Below are 25,135 nucleotides of genomic sequence, written 5' to 3' on the forward strand. Positions count from 1 at the left end.
GCTTAGTGTCACTGTTGTGCAGACAAGCCCACGGAGGATGCCGTCAGCGGCACTGACCCTCCCCCAGCTCCGGCGGATTTATGGAAATTACCGGAATAAGGGACAAACAGCCTTCACAAACAAACCGATACCATAATTCCTGCCTGTCTATGGAATATCTAAAGTGACAGACAGAGGATCTTGCTCTCTAGTAGAGACGCAGCTCTACAGACTCAAACCAGGCTAATGTTTCCCATTCGTCCACTTGATCCCCTTTTTTATTCCATACGTCATACTCTGAGACTTAGTGATACCATTGTTTTTTTTAACAAATGTGTATCAGCTAGAGCTTTGTAACGAAGTTATAAAAATGTACTCACCCTCAGGCTATCCAAGATGTAGATGAGTTTCTTTCTTCATTGGAACAGAAATTTAGACCACTTACCGGTGTATTATTTGCAGTGAATGGGTGCCGTCAGAATGAGAGTCTAAACAGCTGATAGAAATGTTGCAATAATCCACAAATATACATGATTCCAGTCCATCAGTTAACATCTTATGAAGCAAAAGATTTGAGTTTGTAATAAATTCATGTGGCTGGAGTCACATGGCTTACTTTTGGCTTAATGTGATGTTTTTTTTATCAGCTGTTTGGACTCTCATTCTGATGGCACCCATTCACTGCATAGTATCCATTGGTGATCAATTGATGCAATGCAAAATTAAATTAACAATGAACGATCCTCATCTACATTGATTTCTTTACTATTATTGCATTTTTAATGTCTGGATCCTAAACTAACAATCAAAAAGTTGTTTTAAAGGGATGGATCATCCAAAAATAAAAAATTACCCCACGATTTACTCACGCTCATGCTCCTCTTGACTTATACCGGTATTTAGAGCTGGGTAGTAACTGATTACATGTAATCTGAATTAAATAATCAGCTTCCAAAAATAAAGTACTTGTAATTAGATTAAATTACATTTTAAAATACTTGTAATCAGACTACAGTTTTTTTATTGATTACATGGTTACATATTATTTACACAATAGCAATAAATTATTAATAATTTATTGATTGTCACTAATTCCTCTTTTTCAACTTTTTGTATTTTCATATCAATATAGTACAATATTATCCTATTTAAATTAATGTGATAATCAAGATAGGTCAAAAGTAATCAAAAAGTAGTCTGATTACATTACCTAAAATGTGTAATGTAATGGATTACGTTTTTGTTATGTAATTTGAAATCAGTAACGGATTACAATTTGTAAGTAATCTAGCTCTGCCGGTAATATACTTCTATTGGACTACTGAATAGTAACACCCATTTACTGCCATTATAAGCTTGGAAGAATGAGACCTTTTTTTTTTTTTTTTAAATAACTCTGATTGTGTTTGTCTGAAAGAAGACAGTCATATTACACCTAGGATGGCTCACGTGATTTATATACAGTAATATTTGGCACATTGCTTTATATCTACCATGATCCTGAAGCTCTATTTTATATATTTCACATTTTATTGTCAAACTTGCTGTGCATTGCAGTTAAAAAACACTGAATTTAATGCAAACTAAAACCATTCTGTACTGACTTCCTAAAGAAATGTTTGCTGGAATATGGTCATGCTATATAATGGCAGAAGACCACAAGTAAAAAGGAGACACCATTTTAAGATTCCATGTCTTTAATAGTAACAACAGTAACACATTCATTGGAATGTACCATTCTAGGACGGGGGAGGACAGGTTGTCTGAACTTAACTGTTTGAAAGTATAACTTCTGTGCTTCACAGCCAAGTGGAATCAATGCTAATAGTTCTAGAATGCTGAACTGAGTTCAGTTCTGGAACTAGTGTCAGTTTGACAGCAGGCATGTACCATTTGAATGAGGAGCACTGTTTGTATGAACTTTTAGCTGGATGGAGATCATGTGGTTTGGGTTTGATCTTGTGGAGTGAGATTTCACAGAGTGAGATTTAGCCTTTAGGAGCAGTGTACTGGCGCAGGAGAGAGGAGATGGCGCTAGACTCTGTCACCTCCTCTGGAAGGGAGCCCTCTTGATCTTTGATTGACGGGTCAGCTCCGGCCTTCAGGAGCAACTCAACGATTTCTGCAAACTCACAAGCTGAGGCTAGAAAGAGAGAGAACACAAGAAAGAAGTGTTAATACTGTTGGTTATATTTGCATTTTGTTGTATTTTGAGCAATGGAGTCAGACACACTGCTAGAACAGCACTTTAGCAGCAAATGAGACTTTATTTTCATAATAAGTCAACTTTTTTTGTCAAATTATATTCCTTTATTCTAAAAAATTACAATAATTTAATTACATTATTTTCCCCAAAATTAAAGAACCCCATGGTTTACTCGCCCTCAAGTCTTCCTAGGAGAAAGTGACTTTCTTCTTTCAGACAAATACAATCAGTTATATTTAAAGAAAATGTCCCGTTTTTTTTTTTTTAAGCTTTAGGGCAGCGAATGGGTGTTGAGATTTTGAAGTCCAATAAAATGCATTCACCCATCATAAAAAGTACTCCACACAACTTTATAAAGCATAATCTCTTGTTTTCACTAATTGTTGTACGCACGTTCACAAGTGGATGACGTAGGAGTAACATAAGCACCCGTGAGAATATGTTTTGTTTACAGGAAAGGAAAACCAGTCTCATCTTAGCTCATACTGAAGTTTATATTGGTCACTTCTGCATTCCCCTACATCTCGTGAATATGCATATGACAGTTAGCAGAAGCTAGACATTATAGTTTAGAAGGTTTTAAATATGGTTATTTTTCTTACACAAATGCATTAGTTCAATTCAGAAGGCCTTTATTAACCATCTGGAGATGTGTGGAGTACCTTTTATGATGGATCGATGCACTTTATTGGACTTCAAAATCTCAACACCCATTCACTGCCATATTATAAAGCTTGGAAGAGCCAAGACATTTTATAATACAACTCTGATTGCATTCGTCTGAAAGAAGAAAGTCGTATACACCTAGGATGGAGTAAATCATGGGGTAATTTTCATTTTTGGGTGAACTATCTCTTTCATCAAATCCTGTTTTCTCTCTTGTACACTTAAACTAATTGTTACAGTACGTATGAAGACTGAATGTGCAAGCTGCATCTGTAGTTGAGCAGCACTCTAGCATTTGTGCCCCATTGGCAGTTTGTGCCCCATTAGGACGTTGCAGGGCCAGGAGGGGCGGTACTCCTGTAACCCTGTTAGTGTTGCCTGCCACGCTGATGCAGGTACATTCCTCTGAGCTTGAGTGCTTTTTCACGTCTCTGACAACTACTGCCTTCTTTTTAAAAACGGGGAGAAATGCTCTCCTTATTCTTTCTCCTAAGTGAGTGGCTGATGTCAGCAGGAAAACCCTGAGTGACAAGAGTGGCTTTTAACCTCAGACCTCCGACCAGGAGAAAAAGAGAAAGAATAAGAGAGAAGGAGAGAGAGAAAGAGTAGGCAAGTACAAGAGTGTTCTGAGCATGTTGTCATGTGGTTGGTACTGTACAGTAGATTGTGGATGCCTACCTTAAAGTGATAGTTCACCCAGAAATGAAAATTCTGTCATTAATTACTCACCCTCATGTCGTTCCAAACCGGTAAAACCTTTGTTCATCTTCGAAACACAAATGAAGATATTTCTGATGAAATCCGGGAGCAATGCAACTGAATTGTTAAATAAAGTTCTTATTTTTGTTTTTGCATGCAAAAAGTATTCCTGTAGCTTCATAACATTACGGTTGAACCACTGATGTCACAACCACTATTTTACCGATGTCCTTACTATGTTTCTGGGACTGGGAACATTTCAGTTGCATTGCTGTCTGCAGGGTCAGAAAGCTCTCGGATTTCATCAAAAATCTCTTAATTTTCGTTCTGAAGATGAACAAAGGTCTTATGGGTTTGGAACGACATGAAGGTGAGAAATTAAAGACAGACTTTTCATTTTTGACTGAACTATCCCTTTAAGAGGGTCAAGTCTCTATGATATCTGGTCTCTATACATGGATCAAGTCTCGCTTCAGCGCACACATTAACGTTTAAATGTTTGGGGTTGGTGCAGTTTTAAATGTTTTTGAAAGAAGTCTCTTATGCTCAACAATGCTGCACTTGTGTAATCAAAATACAGTACAATACTATCATAATTTAACTATATTTTCTATCTTAAAATATTTTAAAATGTAATTTATTCCTGTGATGTAAAGCTTCATTACTTCAGAGTGTTCATTACTTCTTTAGAGTCTTCAAAAATCATTCTAATATTCTGCTCAAGAAACATTTCTTATTATTGTTAAACACATGCTGCTTAATATTTTTGTTTTTTTTGTCAGGATGAATAGAATGTAACTGCATTTATAATTTAAGTCAATTCTAATAATGTAAAAATCTATTATTGACTCTCTTGCTCAATTTAATGTATCCTTGTGGAATAAAAAATAGAAATTTATTTGAAAAATAACATTTTGAACTGTAGGTCTATGCAACTGTTAAATTCAAACATTTATTTATTTGTATTAAAATGAAAACAAAATAATTCACATTAATTTTAAAATAAAATACGAAAATAAATATTCTTAAAATTCAGTAACATGGTAACATTGATATAGTTATATACAGTAGGTATAAAAAAAATTTTGTGCTTTACTCTGTATCTAAGCTTTGGATAAAACTATATGCTATACATTGTATGGGTCAAAATTATTGATTTTTGTTTTATGCCAAAAATCTTTAGGATATTAAGTAAAGATCATGTTCCATTAAAATATTTTGTAAGTTTCCTACCGTAAGTATATAAAAACTGATTAGTAATATGCATTGGTAAGAGCTTCATTTGGACAATTTTAAAGGCAATTTTCTCAATATTTAGATTTTATTGCATCCTCAGGTTTCAGATTTTCAAATAGTTGTATCTCGGCCAAATATTGTCCTACCCTAACAAACCATACATCAATGGAAAGCTTATTTATTAAGCTTTCAGGTGATGTATAAATCCTAATTTTAAAAAAACTGACCCTTATGACTGGTTTTGTGGTCCAGGGTCACACTTGTCACTTGTGTGTAACAAGTACAAGTGCAGAATATTCAAGCTGCTCTTTCTTATATAATGAAACTGAATAGTCCCCATTCACTTTCACTGTATGGAACGATTCATACAGGTCTAAGATAACATAAGGGTGAGTAAATGATGACAGATATTTTTAATTTTTGGGTTAACTGTCACTTTAAGTAGGAAGCAGAAAAGGAAAACATTCAGGTTTTTTTTTCTTTCTAGTCCATTTTTTTGTTACTGTATTTTATTTTCGGCACGCGTGCGGGTCCTTGGGCCGTAAAGCCCCTCGCGCCTCTGGGGAGCCGTAGAGAAGAAGAACAATTTACAGCGTGCAGTAAACCCCTCAATTAATCATGTGTCAGCCGCGTGGCCCCACACAGGGAGAGGTGGAAATGAATTTTCATTCTGTGCTATTCGTCTCTCTGAGTTCATCGCTTATGTTTATTAGTCACTTTTTTATATCCCATCCCCCCATCATTTTTCTGCTCCCCCTCCCCAAGGGGTGCTCGTCTTCAAACGTCCACCCTGCCACACGACCAACCTGAGGACAGATGGCAAACACACACACACACACACACACACACACATAGAAAACAAGGGCCTAGAGGCCGCCCATGTGTAGTGTCACATGACAGAGGAACACTGTTGATTTCCTCAGGGACAACTGGTGATTATTACAGGTCCCATTTACCACATGTGTGGCTGTGGACAAATGTACACACTCTCTCTCTCTCTCTCTCACACGTGCACACACACACACACACACACACACACACACACACACACACACACACACACACACACACACACACACACACACACCTTCCTCCTGTAACCTGTGAGGTCAGGTGGATAAGAACTTTTTTGAGGAAAACCTACAAGGATTTTTCTACAAGATCTTGTAGAGCCCAGCCGAGGAATAATGGTTTTATCTAGCGAAACGATCAGCCATTTTCTAAAAAAATAATTTCTGTACTTTTTAACCACAAATGCTTCTCTTGCGCTAGCTCTGTGATGCATATACACATCTTCACGCATTGCATAATCATGTTGGAAAAGTCACACGTGGTTAGTTCTTCATCTGTGTACTTCGTTTCAAAAAGGTAGGGTAGGATTAAAAACTCCATCTCATTTTCTCCTCCAACTTCAAAATCGTCCAACATCGTTATTTTACCTTTTTTTGTAAAGGGCGCACTATAAAAAACAATTTGTTAAGTCAACTTAAAATAATTTGTTACCCGGCTGCCTTAAAATTTTAAGTTCAGTCAACTCAAAGTTTAGTCAGCTTGAAATGTTAAGTTGTACTAAGTGACAGTTTAGATATTTGAGTTCATTCAACTTAAAATGTTAAGGCAGCTGGGTAACAAGCCCAACTTTTTAGTTTATTTAATTTATTTAGTCAACTCAAACATCTAAGTTTTCACTTTGTACAAAACATTTAAAGTCGGCTAAAAACTGATTTGAGTTGACTGAATTTTAAATTTGATCGGAAAGGTCCTCGAGTTAGGATTTGAACACGGGACGCCCGGAGCGCAATAGCGCTGCATGTCGGCTCTGCACACAAGGCTATCAGCGCCGACCTGAACTTAAAATATTAAGGCTGCAGGTAACAAATTATTTGAAGTTGACTCAACAAATTGTGTTTTTTTTGTTTTGTTTTGTTTTTTACAGTGCGTTTGACTTTCTTTGCATGTTCGCTTTATAAACACTCAGTCGGTACTTCGCCTACATCATGTGTGTATGATTACATAATGTGTGAGGTCAAGCTAGTGCAAGATGAGCATTTGTGGTTAAAAAGTATATAAATTTTAATTTTTTTTTTTAGAAAATGACAGTTCGTTTTACTGGATAAGATACTTATTCATCAGCTGGGATCATGTAGAGCACTTTGAAGCTGCATTAAAACTACAATTTGGACCTTCAACCTGTTGGCCACCATTGAATTCCACTGCATGGAGAAAAATTCTGGAATGTTTTCCTCAAAAACCTTAATTTTCGACTAAAGACAGAAAAACGTGAACATCTTGGATGACATGGAGGTGAGTAAATTATCAAGAATTTTTAATTCAAGAAGTGAACTAATTCTTTAAATTGAGCAAAATTGATAGTAAAGACATTTATAATGTTTCAAAAGATTTCTATTTCAAACAAATGAATAGAATAAAGAATTAAGAATAAAGATTTTGATTGCCAGAGAATAGTTCCGTTCTTACCATAGTGCAGTGCGGTCTGTCCTTCGTCATCCTGTGAGAGAAAAGAAAGAATTTTGAGTTACAAAAGATATCGACCATTACAACTAATCAACTATTGTGAAACTCTTCAGACACTTTCTAATCTTTATCCATGATGACTTCGGTTTCAAAAAGAGCCATAAAACAAACAAACATGTTCAAGTGCAAGCCCTGCCTGTTGAGTTCAACTGCCGCCACATGTTGCAGCCTAAAACAGGTGATTTCGCTTTCAAAAGGATTAAGAGAACAGATTAAACATTGATTTCCTGTCAGATAAACAATCAGATACTTTAACCTCCAAAACAGACTTTTGAACAAGAAACCAGGATCAGAAGAACTTGAGGACTTTGTTTAGATGGATATATATAAACCAGTTTAATATGAACAAACCTTTGACCCACGTGCTCAACAAGGCTATGAGGACGTGTGTATAAAGGTCTAGGATGATCTATTCATCGTCCCCTGCAGGGACCGTGTCCGATGCATTAGCCGTGGGGAGTGAGGGCATCACACAACAATAGATGCTTATACAATAGGCCCAATCTGCCTGGTGTGCTGGTGACAAATTGCCACAGCTTGTGGTATCAGAAGTGCAATGCAGAGAAAGCCATATTTAGGGCAAGGATTAAGGATCCTGCGTGTGTGTGGATATAAATCCAGTGGAATGCAACACTCAAGGGGTCGGGAAGTTCTGCGGATGACACGTGTCGTCAGGCTAAATTATATTTTAATTGCCACTTCAATGTGCCTTCTCACCCTAATAATGATGACGAACGGCATTATTGTTTTGGCTTGGTGGTTGGTGGAGATCATCACAACCCAATGAGAAGTACAGAGAGAGTTTTTATGACATGTCGCACGTTTGCCCCTCTGACACAACATTGGTCTGCAATATTCTCAATAGACAATATCATTAGCCCACTGTAAAGACTCCTGTACAGAGGATTTACAATACAGGTCATGCATATTGTTTAAATAGCCATCATAAGTCATTGACAAACACAATAAACACTACAAACTTGTATTTTAGAACTTAGAAAACGTAAAAAAGAACAACCCAGTAAATTTTGCTAAGCCTTTCTTTGCAAACTTGTGAAAAGACAAGCAGCTCAGATTTGACTCCCACGCGCTCCCGGTAAGGAGATCTTATTATAATATTACAGCCCCTTAATCTGCATGTTTCCACCCACGGCGCCATCATTTTGTTTTTGCAAGCGACAACGGTGTACCAGTTCTAACGCCATGGCGAAAGTTCGAGCAAAGCAGGCTAACTGTTCTGTTGTTGGCTGCACTGATGAGCACAGAACACTATTTAGAGTCCCAGCCTCTGAGGAGACAAAAGAGCAGTGAATGTATTGACTTATTTACTGTGTATTAGGCTGCTGCCACACAGATGTAACAAAGATGCGATTTCTTTCCCAGCTGTTTACCTTCACAGACATAACCAACTGTTTTTGTAACTCAAGTGCTTTTTTAACATAAACTTGTGTGTATTTGATAATTTAAGTGCAATTAGACATGAAAGAGAACTTTAGTACTCACATGCCATGTGACAGACGTTTTCTGTGTGTGTTTTGAATGTGTCCGCTCAGTGGGGATGGGCGATATCTTATTGTTGGCGATATACCGGTAAAATTTTTCCCCACAATAATAATTAGTCTTAGTGCGATAACAATAAAGTCTAGTTGTTCACATATTTCTATGTGCGACCGTATGAAGTGACATGCTGAAGGCGGATGTGAAACTAGTATGTTGCTAAATGAGGAGCTCCAATCTGGAACTGGTTTGGTCAAAACTGTGCATTAAGACAAAAATATCCTTATAAATCCTTAAAAAAATACCCAAGATTGCTCGAAAAACACAGACAAACCATTTATTGTAGCCATTGTATGTTTATTGTTTTCAAGTTTCCTCAGTTAATATTTCTTCATCTGCGTATTATTCCTGGAGCGTTGTCAGTACTATTACTTCTGCTATAAAGCATATGTGAAGTTTCTGCACAAGGGCGCCCTCCAGAATCAGAATCAGAAAGAGCTTTATTGCCAAGCGTGTTTTACACACAAGGAATTTGTCTTGGTGTTAGGAGCTTCCAGTACAAAAAGTACAAAATTAAATTCACATTCCAGTAATTTAAACAGTCATTACATTACCTGTGTACTCAGTAATGCCCACAACACCCTATTTTGGGTAAAAATAGGTAAGATAATACTTTTCTCTAAAGAAACAGGATTCCCTGAATTATCCTGATATTGTTATCGCAATAAATACCAGAAATTATCGTGATAAATTTTTAAGACCATATCGCCCATCCCTACCGCTCAGAAAACCCTATATCAGAAGTTTAGACTAATATGGTTTAAAACACATGTGATACACAGGAGTATCTGAAAAACAAGCTGTAAAGGCACAGCCCTATTCTGGAAAAGGGGGTGGGGAGCAGCAGCTCATTTGCATTTAAAGAGACATGCACGAAAACAGCGCGTTTCGGCTTCCACTCAAGATGGGAATTTTAAAATGATATAATAAATGACCTGTGGGGTATTTTGAGCTAAAACCCTTTAGAATATAAGATGCAGCACATTTCAGATGATAAAAAAAAATGTCTTTTATGTTCTGTAAAACATGGTATAGTAACATTGATCTGTCCACCAACTGAGCTTGTTGCAGTGCATTCTGGAAAATATGATGCTGCAAAAATTTTGCAGATTACATTTTGAAACAGACTTCACATCCGGAGAGACTATAATGCCTTAAAATTGCCTTGAAAAATGTGTTTTGGAACAGCCATTACCAATTATCCAAAAGTGATGCTATCGTATAAAACTTTGTTTTTAAAAATGTATTCGAGTGAAATTTGTTCTCCGAAGAAGTGAGCCAAATTTGGATGGCTTTGTCAATCAGGTGCTGCTAAAGTCTGATCCCGTTGTTTCTAATACAAAAATCCTCATCGCACCAGGGCTAGGGTTCGCAAATGATCCTACAGTCAGATGCTATTGTTTACGGAGAGGCGAGAGAGCGACTTCAGGGGCTCTCTGATTGGATTAGCTGGTTAAAATCCCACTAGACGAACAGAATACTGATGCAGTCTCTCTCCTCACCTTCTCTGATACAGTTACTTCCCTCCGGACAGGATACGGTGTACAGGAATATCGGCTAACATAATAAAATGCAACAACACAAACAGACACAGCTTTTTTGTTTTTGTTTGAATTTTTAAAAGGACTAAATGTTTGAATTTTCACATTTTCTTGTGATGCAAGAAACATAAAATTCCACATCTTTGTAAGGGAAACATTGCAACTTAAAAGCATATTCTAAATATACTTTTAAAAATAGAAAATTTACTTTTAGTCAATTAGAAAATTAGCCATTTTGACACTCTTAAAAAAAAAATCAGAGGAGAAAAAAAAACTGCTAATTCTATCTTCTTCCTTCTCGATTGAATAAAGAATGGCAGATGTTTATGAGAATGGTCGATACAGGATATGGAGATGCACATAAATACATATAGCCATAATTAAACGGTGAGGGCTTTACGAAACATAATCTTCTTTCACTAATCTTGTGTGCAGGCAACATCCGCATCGGCCCACAGCTCTGGTGCATGAAAACAAGAGGCAGTGTGTGGATGGAGACAGCATACAAACAGGCTGGCTATCACATAAACTTCTATGATTCATGGGAAATGGATATAGACATGCACCTGTTAAAGTCAGTCTAATCACACCTAGTTTTTCTGGTAAACTAGTAAATAAAACTACGCTGTTCAACCCTGGTATTCTTTTAAACAGTACAGAAGGAATTCACAAGTATGCGCAACACTTATTAGATAATTCTAGTTCACTATCACTCAATGAAATAAATCAATAAACTCAACAAAATAAAATAAAATACTCAGGCTGATTTTTTTTTTTTTTTTTAAAGTTTCAAATTAAAAATAAATTCAAGTGGAGCATTTAAAGTTGTATATGCAGCTCTGTGTGTAAGTGCATGTGTGTTCATGTATGTGTGAGCGCATGCTTATATGTATTTATGTGTGTGTCTGTGTGAGCGGGTCAGAGACTAATGTCTCTAGAGCAGTCTGATGGAATCAGGCATAAATTGGATTGTCCTCCATTTGGTTTTCAAGGGAGAAGCGGAAAAGTCAAGTAAGAAGCCAGCATAGCATTTTTCCCAAGCAAACTCCATCCTAATCAGGAAACTACATAGAAACTACTAGACCTCTAGGTTTCCTTGCATTGCAAAAAACACAATATATATATTTATATACAAAAACCAAATCACATCCCAATGTGGAAGATGGAGATCCATATTATTGAAAGACAGGAAAAAGAAGTAGGGTTCAAAAGTCTACGATGAGAACCTGTGATTCAAAATTTTCAATTTTATACTCTTGTTTTAATGCTGACAATAGCAGAAAGTTCAATTCAATGTACCTTTGTACAAAATACACTTTAATTGAAAAGTTTAAGGGTCAGTAAGATTGACTGGAGTAATAATGCTGAAAATTCAGCTTTACCAATACAGGAATAAATTACATTTTAAAATCTATTCAAATTGAAGACAGATTAAATTGTAATAATATTTCACAATACTACTGTTTTACTGGATTTTTGATTAAATAAATGCAGCTTTGCTGAGACTTCGTTAAAAACATTTAAACAATCTTACAAAGTCCAAATGTTTGACTGGTATACAAGCTTATCAAATCTAAATTATGACCCTGGACCACAAAACCAGTCATAAGGGTCTTTTTTTAAATTGAGATTTATAAATAAGCTTTGGCCGAGATACAACTATTTGAAAATCAGGAATCTGAGGGTGCAAAAAAAAAAAAATCTAAATATTGAGAAAATCGCCTTTAAAGTTGTCGAAATGAAGTTATTAGCAAAGCATATTACTAATCAAAAATTAAGTTTTGATATAATTACAGTAGGAAATTTACAGAATATCTTCATGGAACATGATCTTTACTTAATATCCTAATGATTTTTGGCATAAAAGAAAAATAATTTTGACCCATACAGTGTATTTTTGACAATTGCTACAAATATACCCGTGCTACTTAAGACTAGCCTTGTGGTCCAGGGTCACAATTCTTCTAGTGTTGTCATGATACCAAAATTTTGACTTCGATGTGATACCTGACTAAAATATCACGATACTGCTACTGAACCAATACTTTGAAAAAACTTTGAACAACAGGAAAAGTAATTGAATAATAGATGATCCACATGGAGACCATAGTTATTTTATCTATTAAAATAAAGCATTTCATTTCCCCTTAAAAAAAATAAATAAAATAAAATAATATTCCATTTAATTTTTCCATTTAAATTCCATTTAAATTTTTTCTAGACTCTATTTTAATGGTTAACAGCAATTTATTATTATTATTATTATTTATTTTATTATTATTTTTTAAATTACATGTTTTTAAGGCCCTATGAAATACGTTTTATTATTTTTCTCAAATTGAGTTTTGTTTGTGAATCTGTGTTTTCCATTAATTTTCTGGATTCTATTTTAATCGTTTCATTACATTTTAATAATCAAAAGCATGTCTAATGATTTGATAAAAGAATTATTTTTTTTTCAGAAATACTGTGTTGTCTATTTACAATTTTCTGGTAAATAAATTCTGGTAAATATATATTGGTAAATATATATATTTTTTGGTAAATATTCCTTAAACATTGTTTTAATAATATTTTTTATTATTATTAATAGTACTATCTTTACATTAAGTAATAGATTAATATATTTCTGACTGTCCAGTTAAAACGAACTTTTATTAAACCGGTACTAGTAAAATGCGGAATTGTACTGTTTTTAAAAGCAGGGTATCACAATACTTTTTAAGTACTCGTATATTGTGCAACACCATTCTAGTTACACCATCAATTAGATTGGAATCAACACACGCTCCTCGAAAAAATGTGTGCCAGAACACTTCTCTTTCCCATCACTGTTATACTAAATATTTCCAGCCATTCAGGTAGCGTCATCCATTCAGAATAACCCAGAGAGGAATATCTCAAAACAGCCCTCTGATAACACAGTGGGAAAGACACGGGAAGTAAAAAAGCGAAAACAACAGTATAAATAAGTGATTAATGGAATAAGGGTAAAGTGGGAAAAAAGAGACATGTGAGGAAAAATAACAAAGATGAGAGGTGAAATGTAATAGTAAAACGGATTAGACTATGTCTCTGTGGCATCTGTGGTGGAGACTGTGCAGTCGTACCATCTGTGTAGGCTTCAACGGGAGCTGGCATACATACGCTGCCCACCAGGTCACTAAAAGCTTTCATGTTTTCATACCACCACAACCCGGTTCCCTGCGGCATATGGTAGGTGTGCCGGGAGCCACCGTCACAGCTTTATCTAGTACGACTAAATCTCTCACAGGAACACCCTTTTTCTCTCTTTGTCTCCCTCTCTCTCGCTTGCTTTCTTTCCTTCTGCTGTCCTGGACAGAAAATGGGGAAAAATGCACATGCAATTATGATTTATGATGACCGTATGCAGGGAGCGCAGGGTTTTTTTAATGACCCCCGTAGTAGGCAGGAGGAGGAAAGAGGGATAGACAGAGGAGTGAATCGATATAACCACACGGCATTCATATGCAGATACGCTTATGATGAGCAGGTGCCATTAATCAGAGCATGCAGAAAATGCAGCCGTATGCATGATCATAACACCTACAGTCTTACACAGATAGAATACAAGATTTATGAATATCTGGGTTCCTTCTTCTTTACAGTAAAGAAGTTCTTTTGAATATATTAAACTGAAGATATATTTCTTGAACATCAGCATATTAGAATAACTTCTGAAGGATCACGTGAGACTAAAGACTGGAGTAATGATGCTGAAAATTCAGCTTTGCCATCACAGGAATAGATTTCATTTTAAAATTTAATTTGTAATCCTATTTAACAATATTTTTGTCTTTTTAAAACCGATTTTGATCAAATAATTGCAGCCTTGGTGAGCATAAACAATATGAAAATGAAAAATGAATCGGATGGAAAGCTTTAAACACTAATATAATAAAATATCATAGAATTTGTCAACTTCACTTAATATTTACTGATGTTTGTGCTGTTTTCTCACCAAAAATGATATAATTTTCTGATGGATGATATAATTAAGGAAACGCCTTCAATACCTTTTGAAACCCAAGTAGAAAACAAACACTCCTTTATTTACTTATGATGCTGTGATTAAAGAAAACTAAGGAAAACTGAACAAAATCTTGTGGAATTGAACTAAAATCTTAAAAATGTGAGTTTAAAAATTTCACCAACTATTGAGACATATATGAACACAACACAAAAATACTGCATAGTAGGAATGACCCATTTGAGTGTGCACACAAGGGTACTTCCTCGTTGGGAGAGCTGTGTTAAAAGGATCAGGCGGGTGGACCGCTCCTAATTGAATCTATTTCACCTCTGTGTGCAGTGTGTTAACCTTGCCAGCCAGTCTGTGTGTGTGAGGTTTAGCCTGTCAGTGCATATCACTCAATCCCAAAATGTCCTTGACAAACCCTCTGTAAAGATCAGGTCAGGTTTTTTCCCCCTCACAGTACCATCTCAGAACACTCAAGCATCTTCACCTAAGCCTTTCAACAGAGGGCATCCATCACACCACAAACAATTATAAACATAATGCCAATGGTGGATAGCAGGGCTGGGTTTTGACACCAGTTTTACGATTTGATTTGATTTTGATTCACAAACTTGATGTAGACTATTGTGGAAATACATCAGGTACACTATATGGCAAATTTATGGCAATTTTTTTTTTAAAAAATCTAAACTAAACTAATGCTGTAAAAAATACATGAGTCAGTTGGTACTACATTACTATAATATTGCAGGTTAAAATGAACAGATGTGTATACACACACTTAAATTACACAATGAATTTATAATAATAAAGTTATAATGCTAACTTTACAATTACATAATTAATACATATGTAATTAGTTTTTTTCTGAGATAAATGTGACGTTACACAACATTGTTTACAATTGACATCTTTGTGCGGTTGAAACACTAATTGAGCGATTACATGACACAGGATATAGATTTTGCTAAGTTGTACTCTTTCTTTTAATATACCTTCAGATGTTTATTCATGTTTATTTCATGCTGTAACTGGTATTAAAGCAGAAGAGATGATCAGTGCATGTGCGCTTCGCACTGCCTTTTCTCTACTCTTAACAATAAAGGTGCTTCACGATGCCATAGAAGAACCTTTTTTGTCTAAATGGTTGCACAAAGAACCTTTAACATCTGAAGAACCTTTCTGTTTCACAAAAGGTTCGTTTTGGTGAAAGAAGTTTCTTCAGATTAAAAAAAGGTAAGAAAGAGATGATTCTTTAAAGAACCTTTGACTGAATGGTTCTTTCTGGAACCAAAAATGGTTCTTCTATGACATCGCTGTGAAGAACCTTCTAAAGCACCTTTATTTTAAAGAGTGAACTGAGGCGCTACAGCGATCTGTCACTCCACATTAAACAGTGCCAAAATGGCATTTATTTTTTTAATATTATAATAAAATGGACAGAGTTTGAATTCTGAGACTTCACATTAAAAGTAACAAGAATTGATATTGTTTTGTAAAAATGAGAGTCAATTAAAATCAAGCAATCAATGTTTTTTAACCTGGCACCATCCCAGTTGCTCGTTCTATAGTGATATTAACACCTACAGTATGCTAAGCACAAGTAACGTGCCATTCCCGCATTCGTAAAAATAATCATGTAGTTTCATTACATAACACTGTTAAAATACATAATGTGGGCTAATACGAAATAAACAATTTATGTACATTACATATTATTACAAATGCCTGCAAAGGGCGCCAAAGGGCTAATAATTGTTGTTGTTACATTTACAGGATGATCAAATCCTTGTTTAATAGTGACCAAACATTTCATTCAAATATCCACTTAATCTTGTAATAGAAATGCTACAGCCTCTATAATTTCTTCAACAAAAACATGTGGACATCACAACACTTGCAAAGTAAAACTCGAACTATACCTAGGGAACATACTGCTGTATTGTTTTCCCTTCAGTTTTTTAGTTGGTCTTAAAAAGGTCTTTAAAAAGTCTTAAATTTACCCTCATAAAACCTGCAGAAACCCTGCTATATGTGACTCTGGACCACAAAACCAGTCATAAGGGTCAGTGTTTTGAAACTGAGATTTATACATCATCTGAAAGCTGATAGATAAGCTTTCCATTGATGTGTGGTTTGCTAGGATAGGACAATATTTGGCTGAGATACAACTATTTGATATCTGGAATCTGAGGGTGCAAATCAAAATAATGAGAAAATCAACTTTAAAGTTGTCCAAATGAAGTTCTTAGCAATGCATATTACTAATCAAAATGTTTTGATATATTTACGGTAGGAAATGTACAAAATATCTTAATAGAACATGATCTTTACTTAATATTCTAATGATTTTTGGTTTAAAAAAAATACAGTGTACCCATACAATGTATTGTTGGCTATTGCTACAAATATACCTGTTCTACTTATGATTGGTTCTGTGGTTCAATGTCACATATTTTAAAATAGATGGTTATGAATCTGAAATCTGATTGGAAGGTTTGGAGTGACTTTAAAGATATACACCTGTAACCACACATCAATTCCGTATTAATGCATTGGGTCTATATACGGTATGAACAATATCACTCACAGTTTGGATAATAAAATATATTATTTGATGGATGAAGTTACTGTAATGTCAATTTTTATCATACTACTGCTGCTGCCATTGCATAAAAGAAATAAATCATTCAAGTTACCAAATGCTCTTATGCATATTCCTTTACTAAATCCTTATTCCTAAGAATATAGATGACCCTAAATTGAAAATATAAACACAATGACATTATTTATGCAGATATCTTGCCTAACAGACTTAAATATGTGCCTTTGCAGTAACAAAAAACTCAAATCGAGAGAGATGAGGAGAGATATAGGAAGACGTAGACACATAGTTTCCAAGGAAACACTTATGGAGGACGGGGCTGTTTAAGTTGGCTGTAATATTCAGAGGGAGATTGATTAGTAGCAGCACAACTGATTGATTTTTTTTTTCTTTTACAGTCAATCCTCGAGGCAGAGCAGCGTTCACCTCTCTTCTCTCTAATGCACAACAGTATACGTATGTTAATCAGCTGCATAACCAGCACTCACGCCTTCCTACAAGCGCATTAAATCATTGTCTGGCCTTTGTTTTTGTTCTTCTTGAATTAGTGACTCTCTTTTCCCATTGACAGTCCTCGGGTAAACGCAGAGCATTTAAAAAGAAGCGCAAATGAAAACAAAACACATTTGTGGAATTCAGTCCCGCCCCCCCTCTTGTCTGTGTCTGCGTCTCAGTGTCCACCCCAAGGGACGTCTTAGGATCCATTAAGCAATTTCGCATGAGCCAAGAGTGGCGGAGAATTACCATGGGCAAGTCCAGGCTCATCAGAGCAGTTCAAAAAGAAATACATAAAATAAATAAATGCATAAACCGCTCTAATATGAAAATCAATGTTGCAGGCGCAGCTAAATCGCTGTGGGGGAAAAACTAATAAACCACAGGGCAAGTTCTGCCCCTGCTGGGAAATATGCTCAATCTCTCTCTCTTTCTCAGCACACAGCTGTGGACAGCTTTAATGTCCTTCACAATTTATGTGGATGGTTTGAAAACAGGAAGAAAACTGTTGAGTGTACGTATTGTGGCGAGGCGGCAGGAAGAGGGAGAAACAGATGGTTCTAGAGAGGCTTTTCATCAGAGGAGTTTAGCTGCCTGCGGCTAGAATGAAGCACTTCGCTGAGAATGAATTGAACCCGTTGTTGGCGTCTTTTTGCATTTTAGCACATGATTCGCTGAAGGAATTATGCAAATCAGGAGATGCCGCAAAAATATGTGCCGAATTGCGCGACTTTTGAGCAGGGTATGTTGCAGGCCATTCTGCTGTACTTTAAAGGGACATTACAGCAGCGTGCCAGTGTTTTTGTTCTTAAACACATTTACATGTGTATTTTTCAGATGCTTCTATACAAAGAAACTTGCTCTACTTTTTGAGCTGTATCGGCTCTTTAAAATACAGAAAACATATTCGCTTACATTGCAGATGTATTCCTGGATCAGTTAATGCTCTACTCCATTCATTGATCATTAATGCTGCTACAAACATCTAATATTTTAACAAAATTCGCTCTGCTCCTTTAAAGGAATAGTTCACCCAAAAATGAAAATTCTGTCATTAATCACTCACCCTCATGTCGTTCCAAATTCGTAAGACCTTCGTTCATTTTCGGAACACACATTAGGATATTTTTAATGAAATCTGAGAGCTTTTTTTAACCCAAATGCTGGGTTCAACTTGTTGGATCATTTTATTAGGTTATTTTTAACATTTTGGAACACAGCAACACAAGTTGCTGGTTCGTTTTTAACACTGGGTCATTTTTTTTTCTACCCAACCGCTGGGTTGAGCCTGTCTCTGACGAAATAAACCAGCTGCTGAGTTACAGTCAGAGAACGGGCTTTTTGAGTCCTCTACAGGAGAGAGCAGTTTTCAGCGTCACCAATTTTGTGCACTTCTTCAGCTAAATAAAGGGTTTGTATACATTCTATTTCATTTATAACATCTTTACTGTGCTGTAAATTGTATTTTTTTTTTTTTTTTTTATGCAATGCAACTGACGAGATGTCAGTCAGCTGCATTAGCAGCGGTCACTTCGCATGATGGAAACGCCTTTTGCCTTGCATAAAATAAATTGATTATATTTGTTATAGTACTGAGTTTAATTTAAACTGATGTTAAAATATGTTCTCTAATATCAGTACTGTTTGTGTATGGGCAGGTTTTGGCGTCACTCATAGCATCTTTCAGCTATGAGTGAAATGCGAGGCTGCGGTCTGAAGTTTGCAGTTACCCCGTCGAACAGCAGCCCTTAACTTGCTCAGATTTTGGCACACCAGCACAAGAATTAGTGCTATTTTAATTAGCTGCTTTTAAATATTACATTTTTTAAGTCCAAAATGCTTGTTAAACGAGTTTAAATGTATGTAACATTATAAAATATGCTGTATTCACCCAAATAAATTCCAAGTATTTTGTCCATGTGTTCTTGCTTAATAATAAATGTTCATCTTTTGATTATTGCTGTTGCCTCCAGTAATTCTGTGTTTTTTTTTAGTGTTCCAGTTCATTTTAAGCCAGCAATATAATCATTTAAAAAAAAAAAAATAGTTGACTTAAATAAACTAACCCAGCATGTTTGGCAAAAACATTTAACCCAACCAGCTGGGTCAAAATCACCCAGCATGTGTTCTGTCCAATATTTACCCAACACTGGGTTGCCAAATAACCCAAGTTGGGTTGTTTTTAACCTAGCATTTTTTTTTTTAGACCAGGCATACGCAAACTCGGTCCTGGAGGGCCGGTGTCTCTGCAGAGTTTTGCTCCAACACTGATAAAACTCACCTGTCTGTAGCCTTGTTGTAATCCTGAAGACATTGATTAGCATGTTTAGGTGTGTTTGATCAGGGTTGGAGCTAAACACTGCAGGGACACTATCCCTCCAGGACAGAGTCTGCCCATGCCTGTTTTAGAGTGTAGTAAGGTCATCATCAAAATAGTTTGTGACATCGGTGGTTCAACCTTAATTTTATGAAGCTATAAGAATACTTTTTGTGTGCAATGAAAACAAAAATAACCTTATTTAACAATTTCTTCTCTTTCATGTCAGTCTTTGAAAGCTCTTGGATTTCATCAAATATATCTTAATTTGAGTTCTGAGGTGTGTGCTGGTTACCAACATTCTTTAAAATATTTCTATAGAGGAAAAAAGGAAGATAGGTTCCGAATGACACGGTTGAGTGAACGATGACAGAATTTTTATTTTTGGGTATGTTTTTAAATGTGACAGACCAAAAGTGGCCACTTCTGTGAATAATAAAACATATTAATACAATAAACTTCATAATAAACCTAATTTATATATAAAGGAGATGAAAAGAATGACAACTGACCCTTTGCAAAAACCCACCCTCCTTAGTTACTGTTGGTATATCCGACAAACAATACCGCTCTCACACTACACATCATGTTGTAATGCAGTGAAAAAAACATTGTGGAGCAAATAGGAAACTGACAACACGCTGACAGACAAGACAGCGCAGGTTACTTCAGTTATGAAACAAGGTCTCAGCTTTAAAATGTCGTCATTTTTTTAAAAATTCAAACAATAAATACCAATTTGTAGCTCTTTAATGTATCATGACATCAGTGTATTGCCTTATTAGATCAATGACGTGAACTGATCATCTTTTCTTCTTTACTTAACCCTTGTGTGACCTTCTGGACATTTTTGTCCATTTAATTTCATTTTTTTATCATTTTGCCTGTGTTATTGTCAGCTGCATACAATTTGGTACAGGTGTGTATTTTATTGGAATTTTACTATTTCACACCATTTCCTTTAATAAATCTATTTTGCACTAGGTACAAAAAATAGTTCCTCTCAGGACTTTAAGGACAAAAATGTCCTCATTGAAACCCATTAAAACTGCTATTTTTAATCACAGTGCCATTTAACTTTAAACGATGCAATTTTTGTTAATAGACTTTCATTCTGTTGGCAAGGCTTCAAAATTAAATTAAAACAAAATCCACCAGATGGTGCCATTTTTTTTTTATTTGGCCAATAAAGCAAATACTCACTTTATTTCTGTTTTTTGCTTCTGCATATTATAGAGCCAATTGGATAAATAATGCAGCTATAATTGTGTGGGTGTGTTGGTATGGATGTCAGAGTGTGGTTTTTATGTGTGTCATAAAAAAAAAAAAAAATTGTGTGTGTGTTCTTGTAATATTTGAAAAAATACTGCAAATCATAAAGCCAACCACTGTGTGCACCAGTGCAGTTTTGCTGGCATCTAATGAGGAAAATCTGGTGCCGTGCCCAAACAAAATCTTACTGAAAGCTCATTTTTTGAGATATCAACCTCAAATTTGGAACACAACTTGTTGAGATTTATGGCTGTGATTTTCAATCAAGTTTAGAGTTCAACATGTTTCATAAAATATACATATTTTATATAAAAAAATTTTCATAAAGAATTTTCATAAACTTAAACCTCTGTAACTTTTTTTGGTTTCACTTTTTACACTTTTTCTACTTAAGTCTGTGCTCCGTTGTTTAAAATTTTTATGACAGTTTTTTGACTGATGGACATTTTTGTCCACTAAGGGTTAAACTACAAAAAAACAAAAACAAAAAAAAAAACATGAATGAACATCAGAACGTATTTCATTTCAACCGTGGAAATACATCAATAAACAGAGTCTTTCAAGTTTAAGTCCACCGAAGTTTATCTACTCTCCTGTCTGATTTGTTTGGTCGGACAGAATGGTGGATTCAGTGTTATGATTGGTCAGATCGCCTGTCAGTCAATTATGCTAATGCTTAAAGGATTCTAATAGTTTAAAGAGCAAAGAATAGTACCAACACCAAAGTCATAAGTTTGATTCCCATAAAATGCGTGAACTGATGAAAACATACACAATGCCAAACATTTAAGTTAATAATTAGCCTGAATTGATTTGGAAAGCGTTTGTAAATCACTTGTCTGCAAGGAACAATGCTGGGAGTCAAAATGGAGCCAAACAAAACAACATTTGATGGATTCAGTTTCATCTACTTGAAAAACAAAAAAGTGATAAAAGCACAAAAGCATGTTTCACTTTAAAATAAAAACAAAACAAAATGCAAAGCAGGGTCTTCTGGGAACATTCTTACACAATGTCTCGCACAAATTGCTTTTTCTTTTTCTTTTTTTGGCTAAAATGAATTGGACTTCACAATGCTCGCCGAACTAGCAATCAAAACTAAAGAAACCCAAATCACTGACTGCCCTGTCGTGCTGCTCTCAGTTTCAAATGTTACCCTACAATGATTACAATTTCTAAAGCAAAGCCAGCCTCAGATCAGAAGCAAAACTCCTCTGAATGAGCTGTAGGTGTGTGACTCTCAGGTGTTTCACCCCATGCGGCTAAACCCTTTCACCATTTAGCCCCATTCTCATGCAGCTGGCGATTGGATGTCTCTCCTCGCCAATCTTATGACAGATTGCCTTGGGTATTTGTTATGATGTGGAGGATGGAACCATTTGTTATAGTGGACCTGTGGCAGCAGCAGAAGGACCTGAATGTGTAAGAATGTTCTCAACAAGGAATTTTAAACAGTTGGATTAAGAGTGTTTAAGAGTGTAGCAAGAACTTGAGAAACAACCTTTTTTTTTTTTTTTTTTTTTTTTTTTTCCAAACCTACCTAATGTCTATGTCTTCCAATTATATAATTTAATGCATCATTTTAAAATAAAATTATGCAACAGGTGACTTTAAAAAAAACAAAAAAACAATTAAACTGCTATAAGAAACTTACGGCACAAATGCAAAAGCTCAAATGATCTCTCCACTTCCACAACGCCACTAAATTACCTGTAAATAAACAGCATCCCTTCTCTGTCCTAAACAATTCCTCACCATGAACTACTAGTAGCCCAGGCAGATATTTATCACTATTGATCTACCTGGTCCTCGCCAGGGCCTTTTGTTCTCTCGGCTCCAGGCTCTGACCTCAATTAAGTTATGAATTTCAATCTGATGGACTGAGAGCGTGTGGCCAGCGCAGCCGTGCAAGAAGGGGAGTGGATTAATTAGACACAGCGGCTCTGGGATTCACCCTCCACCGCTGGTGGCTTGTGTTGTTTTCATAAGAAAACGCACAGAGAGAGAGAAAGAAGAAAGATGAGAAAGACAGAGAATTACCAATACGAAAAGAAAGAAAGCAGTAGCTCAAGCTACATTTTAAAATTGCATTAAACTTGATGTTTCAAAAAAGTCCACAACACATACGACTGGCAAATGAGTTAAAATACCAAACTGATTTAAAAAAACAAAAAAACAAAAAAACAAAACATGCTTGCATTTACAGAACATGCTTGCATAAAATAATATAAATTATTATTGATTAATGACCAATTGCAATTCAGCATGCATTTATAAATGATGCCGCCGTCATCACTGTCTGTTTTAAATGCTTAGGTAAAATACATTTTCTCAATGTAAATAGATAGAAGATCCCATTTCAAATTTAATTATAACGTTTACAATAAAAATGGATAGAATACACTCTTAAAAATAAAGGTTCCAAAAGGGTGTCTTTGCGGTGATGCCATTGAAGAACCATTTTTGTTTCCCCAAAGAACCTTTCAGTAAACTGTTCTTAAAAGGACCATTTTTGAAGAACGTTTTAAAAATCAAAATAACCTTTTTCGCCTATGAAGAACCTTTTCTGCATTCGAAAGTTTACATGGATGTTCAAGGTTCTTCATGAAACCATTGATGCCAATAAAGAAACTTTATTTTTAAGAGTGTACTGAAATTGCTATTCTACACTGAGAATAAATGGTATAGAAACACTCAGAAATTGCCAGTAAATTTCACATTTACAAAGAAATGGCAAGTAACACATTCAATTACAAGTGATTTTTTTTTAAGTAGAAAGACTGAAAAAGTATTATTTTGCAAAATGTAGTATATTTTTATTTACAGTGTACCAAGTTTTATGTCAAAAGCTGAACTGATCTACAAAACATGTGAACTGTAGCCTGTACATAAAGCAGTTTGAGGAAAATTTAATTAACTGTGGTCTGAATATTTTTTAATATTTGCAAAAACAGTTTAATTTAGAAATTGCTAGTAAACTGAAGTAACATTGAATTAAACATAACATTTATAAGTAGAAAAAAAAACTTTTTTTGTAAAATGTACCCTACCAGTCAACATTTTTTGAACAGTAATATTTTAATGTTTTTAAAAGTCTTCCGCTCACCAAGCCTCCATTTATTTGATCCAAAACACAGCAAAACCAGTAATACTGTGAAATATTTTTACTATTTAAAATAACTGTTTTCTATTTGAATATATTTAAAATGTAATTTATTCCTGTGATCAAAGCTAAATTTTCATTAGGATTATAGAAATTAATACTTTTATTTAGCAAGCATGCTTTAAATTGATCAAAAGTGATGATAAAGACATTTATGTTACAAAATATTTCTATTTCAGATAAATGCTGTTCTTCTGAACTTTCTATTCATCAAAGAAACCTGAACAAAAAAAATTCTACTCGGCTGTTTTCAACATAATAATGTTTTTTGAGCAGCAAATCATAATACTATAATGATTTCTGAAGGATCATGTGACTGGAGTAATGATGCTAAAAATTCAGCTTTGAAATCACAGGAATAAATTAAATTTTTAAATAAAATCAAATAATACAAAAAAACCCAGTTATTTTTAAATAGTAATATTTTTTTTAAATGTTACTGTAGAAGAAATATCACTACAGTGCTACTTTCCAGTGCAAAACAATTTTTTTTTTCTGTTTTCACAGAAATTTAACCAAAAGTGTTACTGCTTGCTGTTCTGCAGCATTCTTCTTTGTTTAAGAGAAGCGCTCATTTGTCAGGCCTTTGAGACTCAAAACATGCTTTGTGGTGTTAAGCTCATTAAGCTCTATGTGCCATGCTCTAATTTCTGATAATGCCACTAAAACTGTTTACATAGTTTAACATGCAAATAACTTGCAAAACATCTGCTCCTAAATGCATAAAGAACAATTTTGAACTGTGTGTGTGTGTTTGTATAGATCCATTTTAAAACTGAAAATACAGTGAGTAGGTGTTTGCAAAAGGCTTGACCAACACCTATAAATCAAATTTCTAAAAATATGATGTTTGTGTTCTGTTTG

General features: G+C 35.1%; 1 protein-coding gene across 1 annotated transcript in view; it reads right to left on the bottom strand.

Annotated features, from left to right (window-relative positions):
* Positions 1-1,645: 1,645 nt before the first annotated feature.
* The window catches only part of acbd6 (acyl-CoA binding domain containing 6), a 46,650-nt gene continuing 23,160 nt past the window's right edge, over positions 1,646-25,135 (bottom strand). The window contains exons 7-8 of the mRNA XM_051116758.1: positions 7,265-7,295; positions 1,646-2,122 (exon numbers count right to left, since the gene is read on the bottom strand). Of these exons, the coding sequence (XP_050972715.1) occupies positions 1,968-2,122; positions 7,265-7,295 (186 nt within the window). The 3' untranslated portion in view covers positions 1,646-1,967. The remainder of the gene's footprint in view (positions 2,123-7,264; positions 7,296-25,135) is intronic.

Source organism: Labeo rohita, chromosome 8, assembly GCF_022985175.1.
Source record: "Labeo rohita strain BAU-BD-2019 chromosome 8, IGBB_LRoh.1.0, whole genome shotgun sequence".
NCBI classification, from domain to species: domain Eukaryota; kingdom Metazoa; phylum Chordata; class Actinopteri; order Cypriniformes; family Cyprinidae; genus Labeo; species Labeo rohita.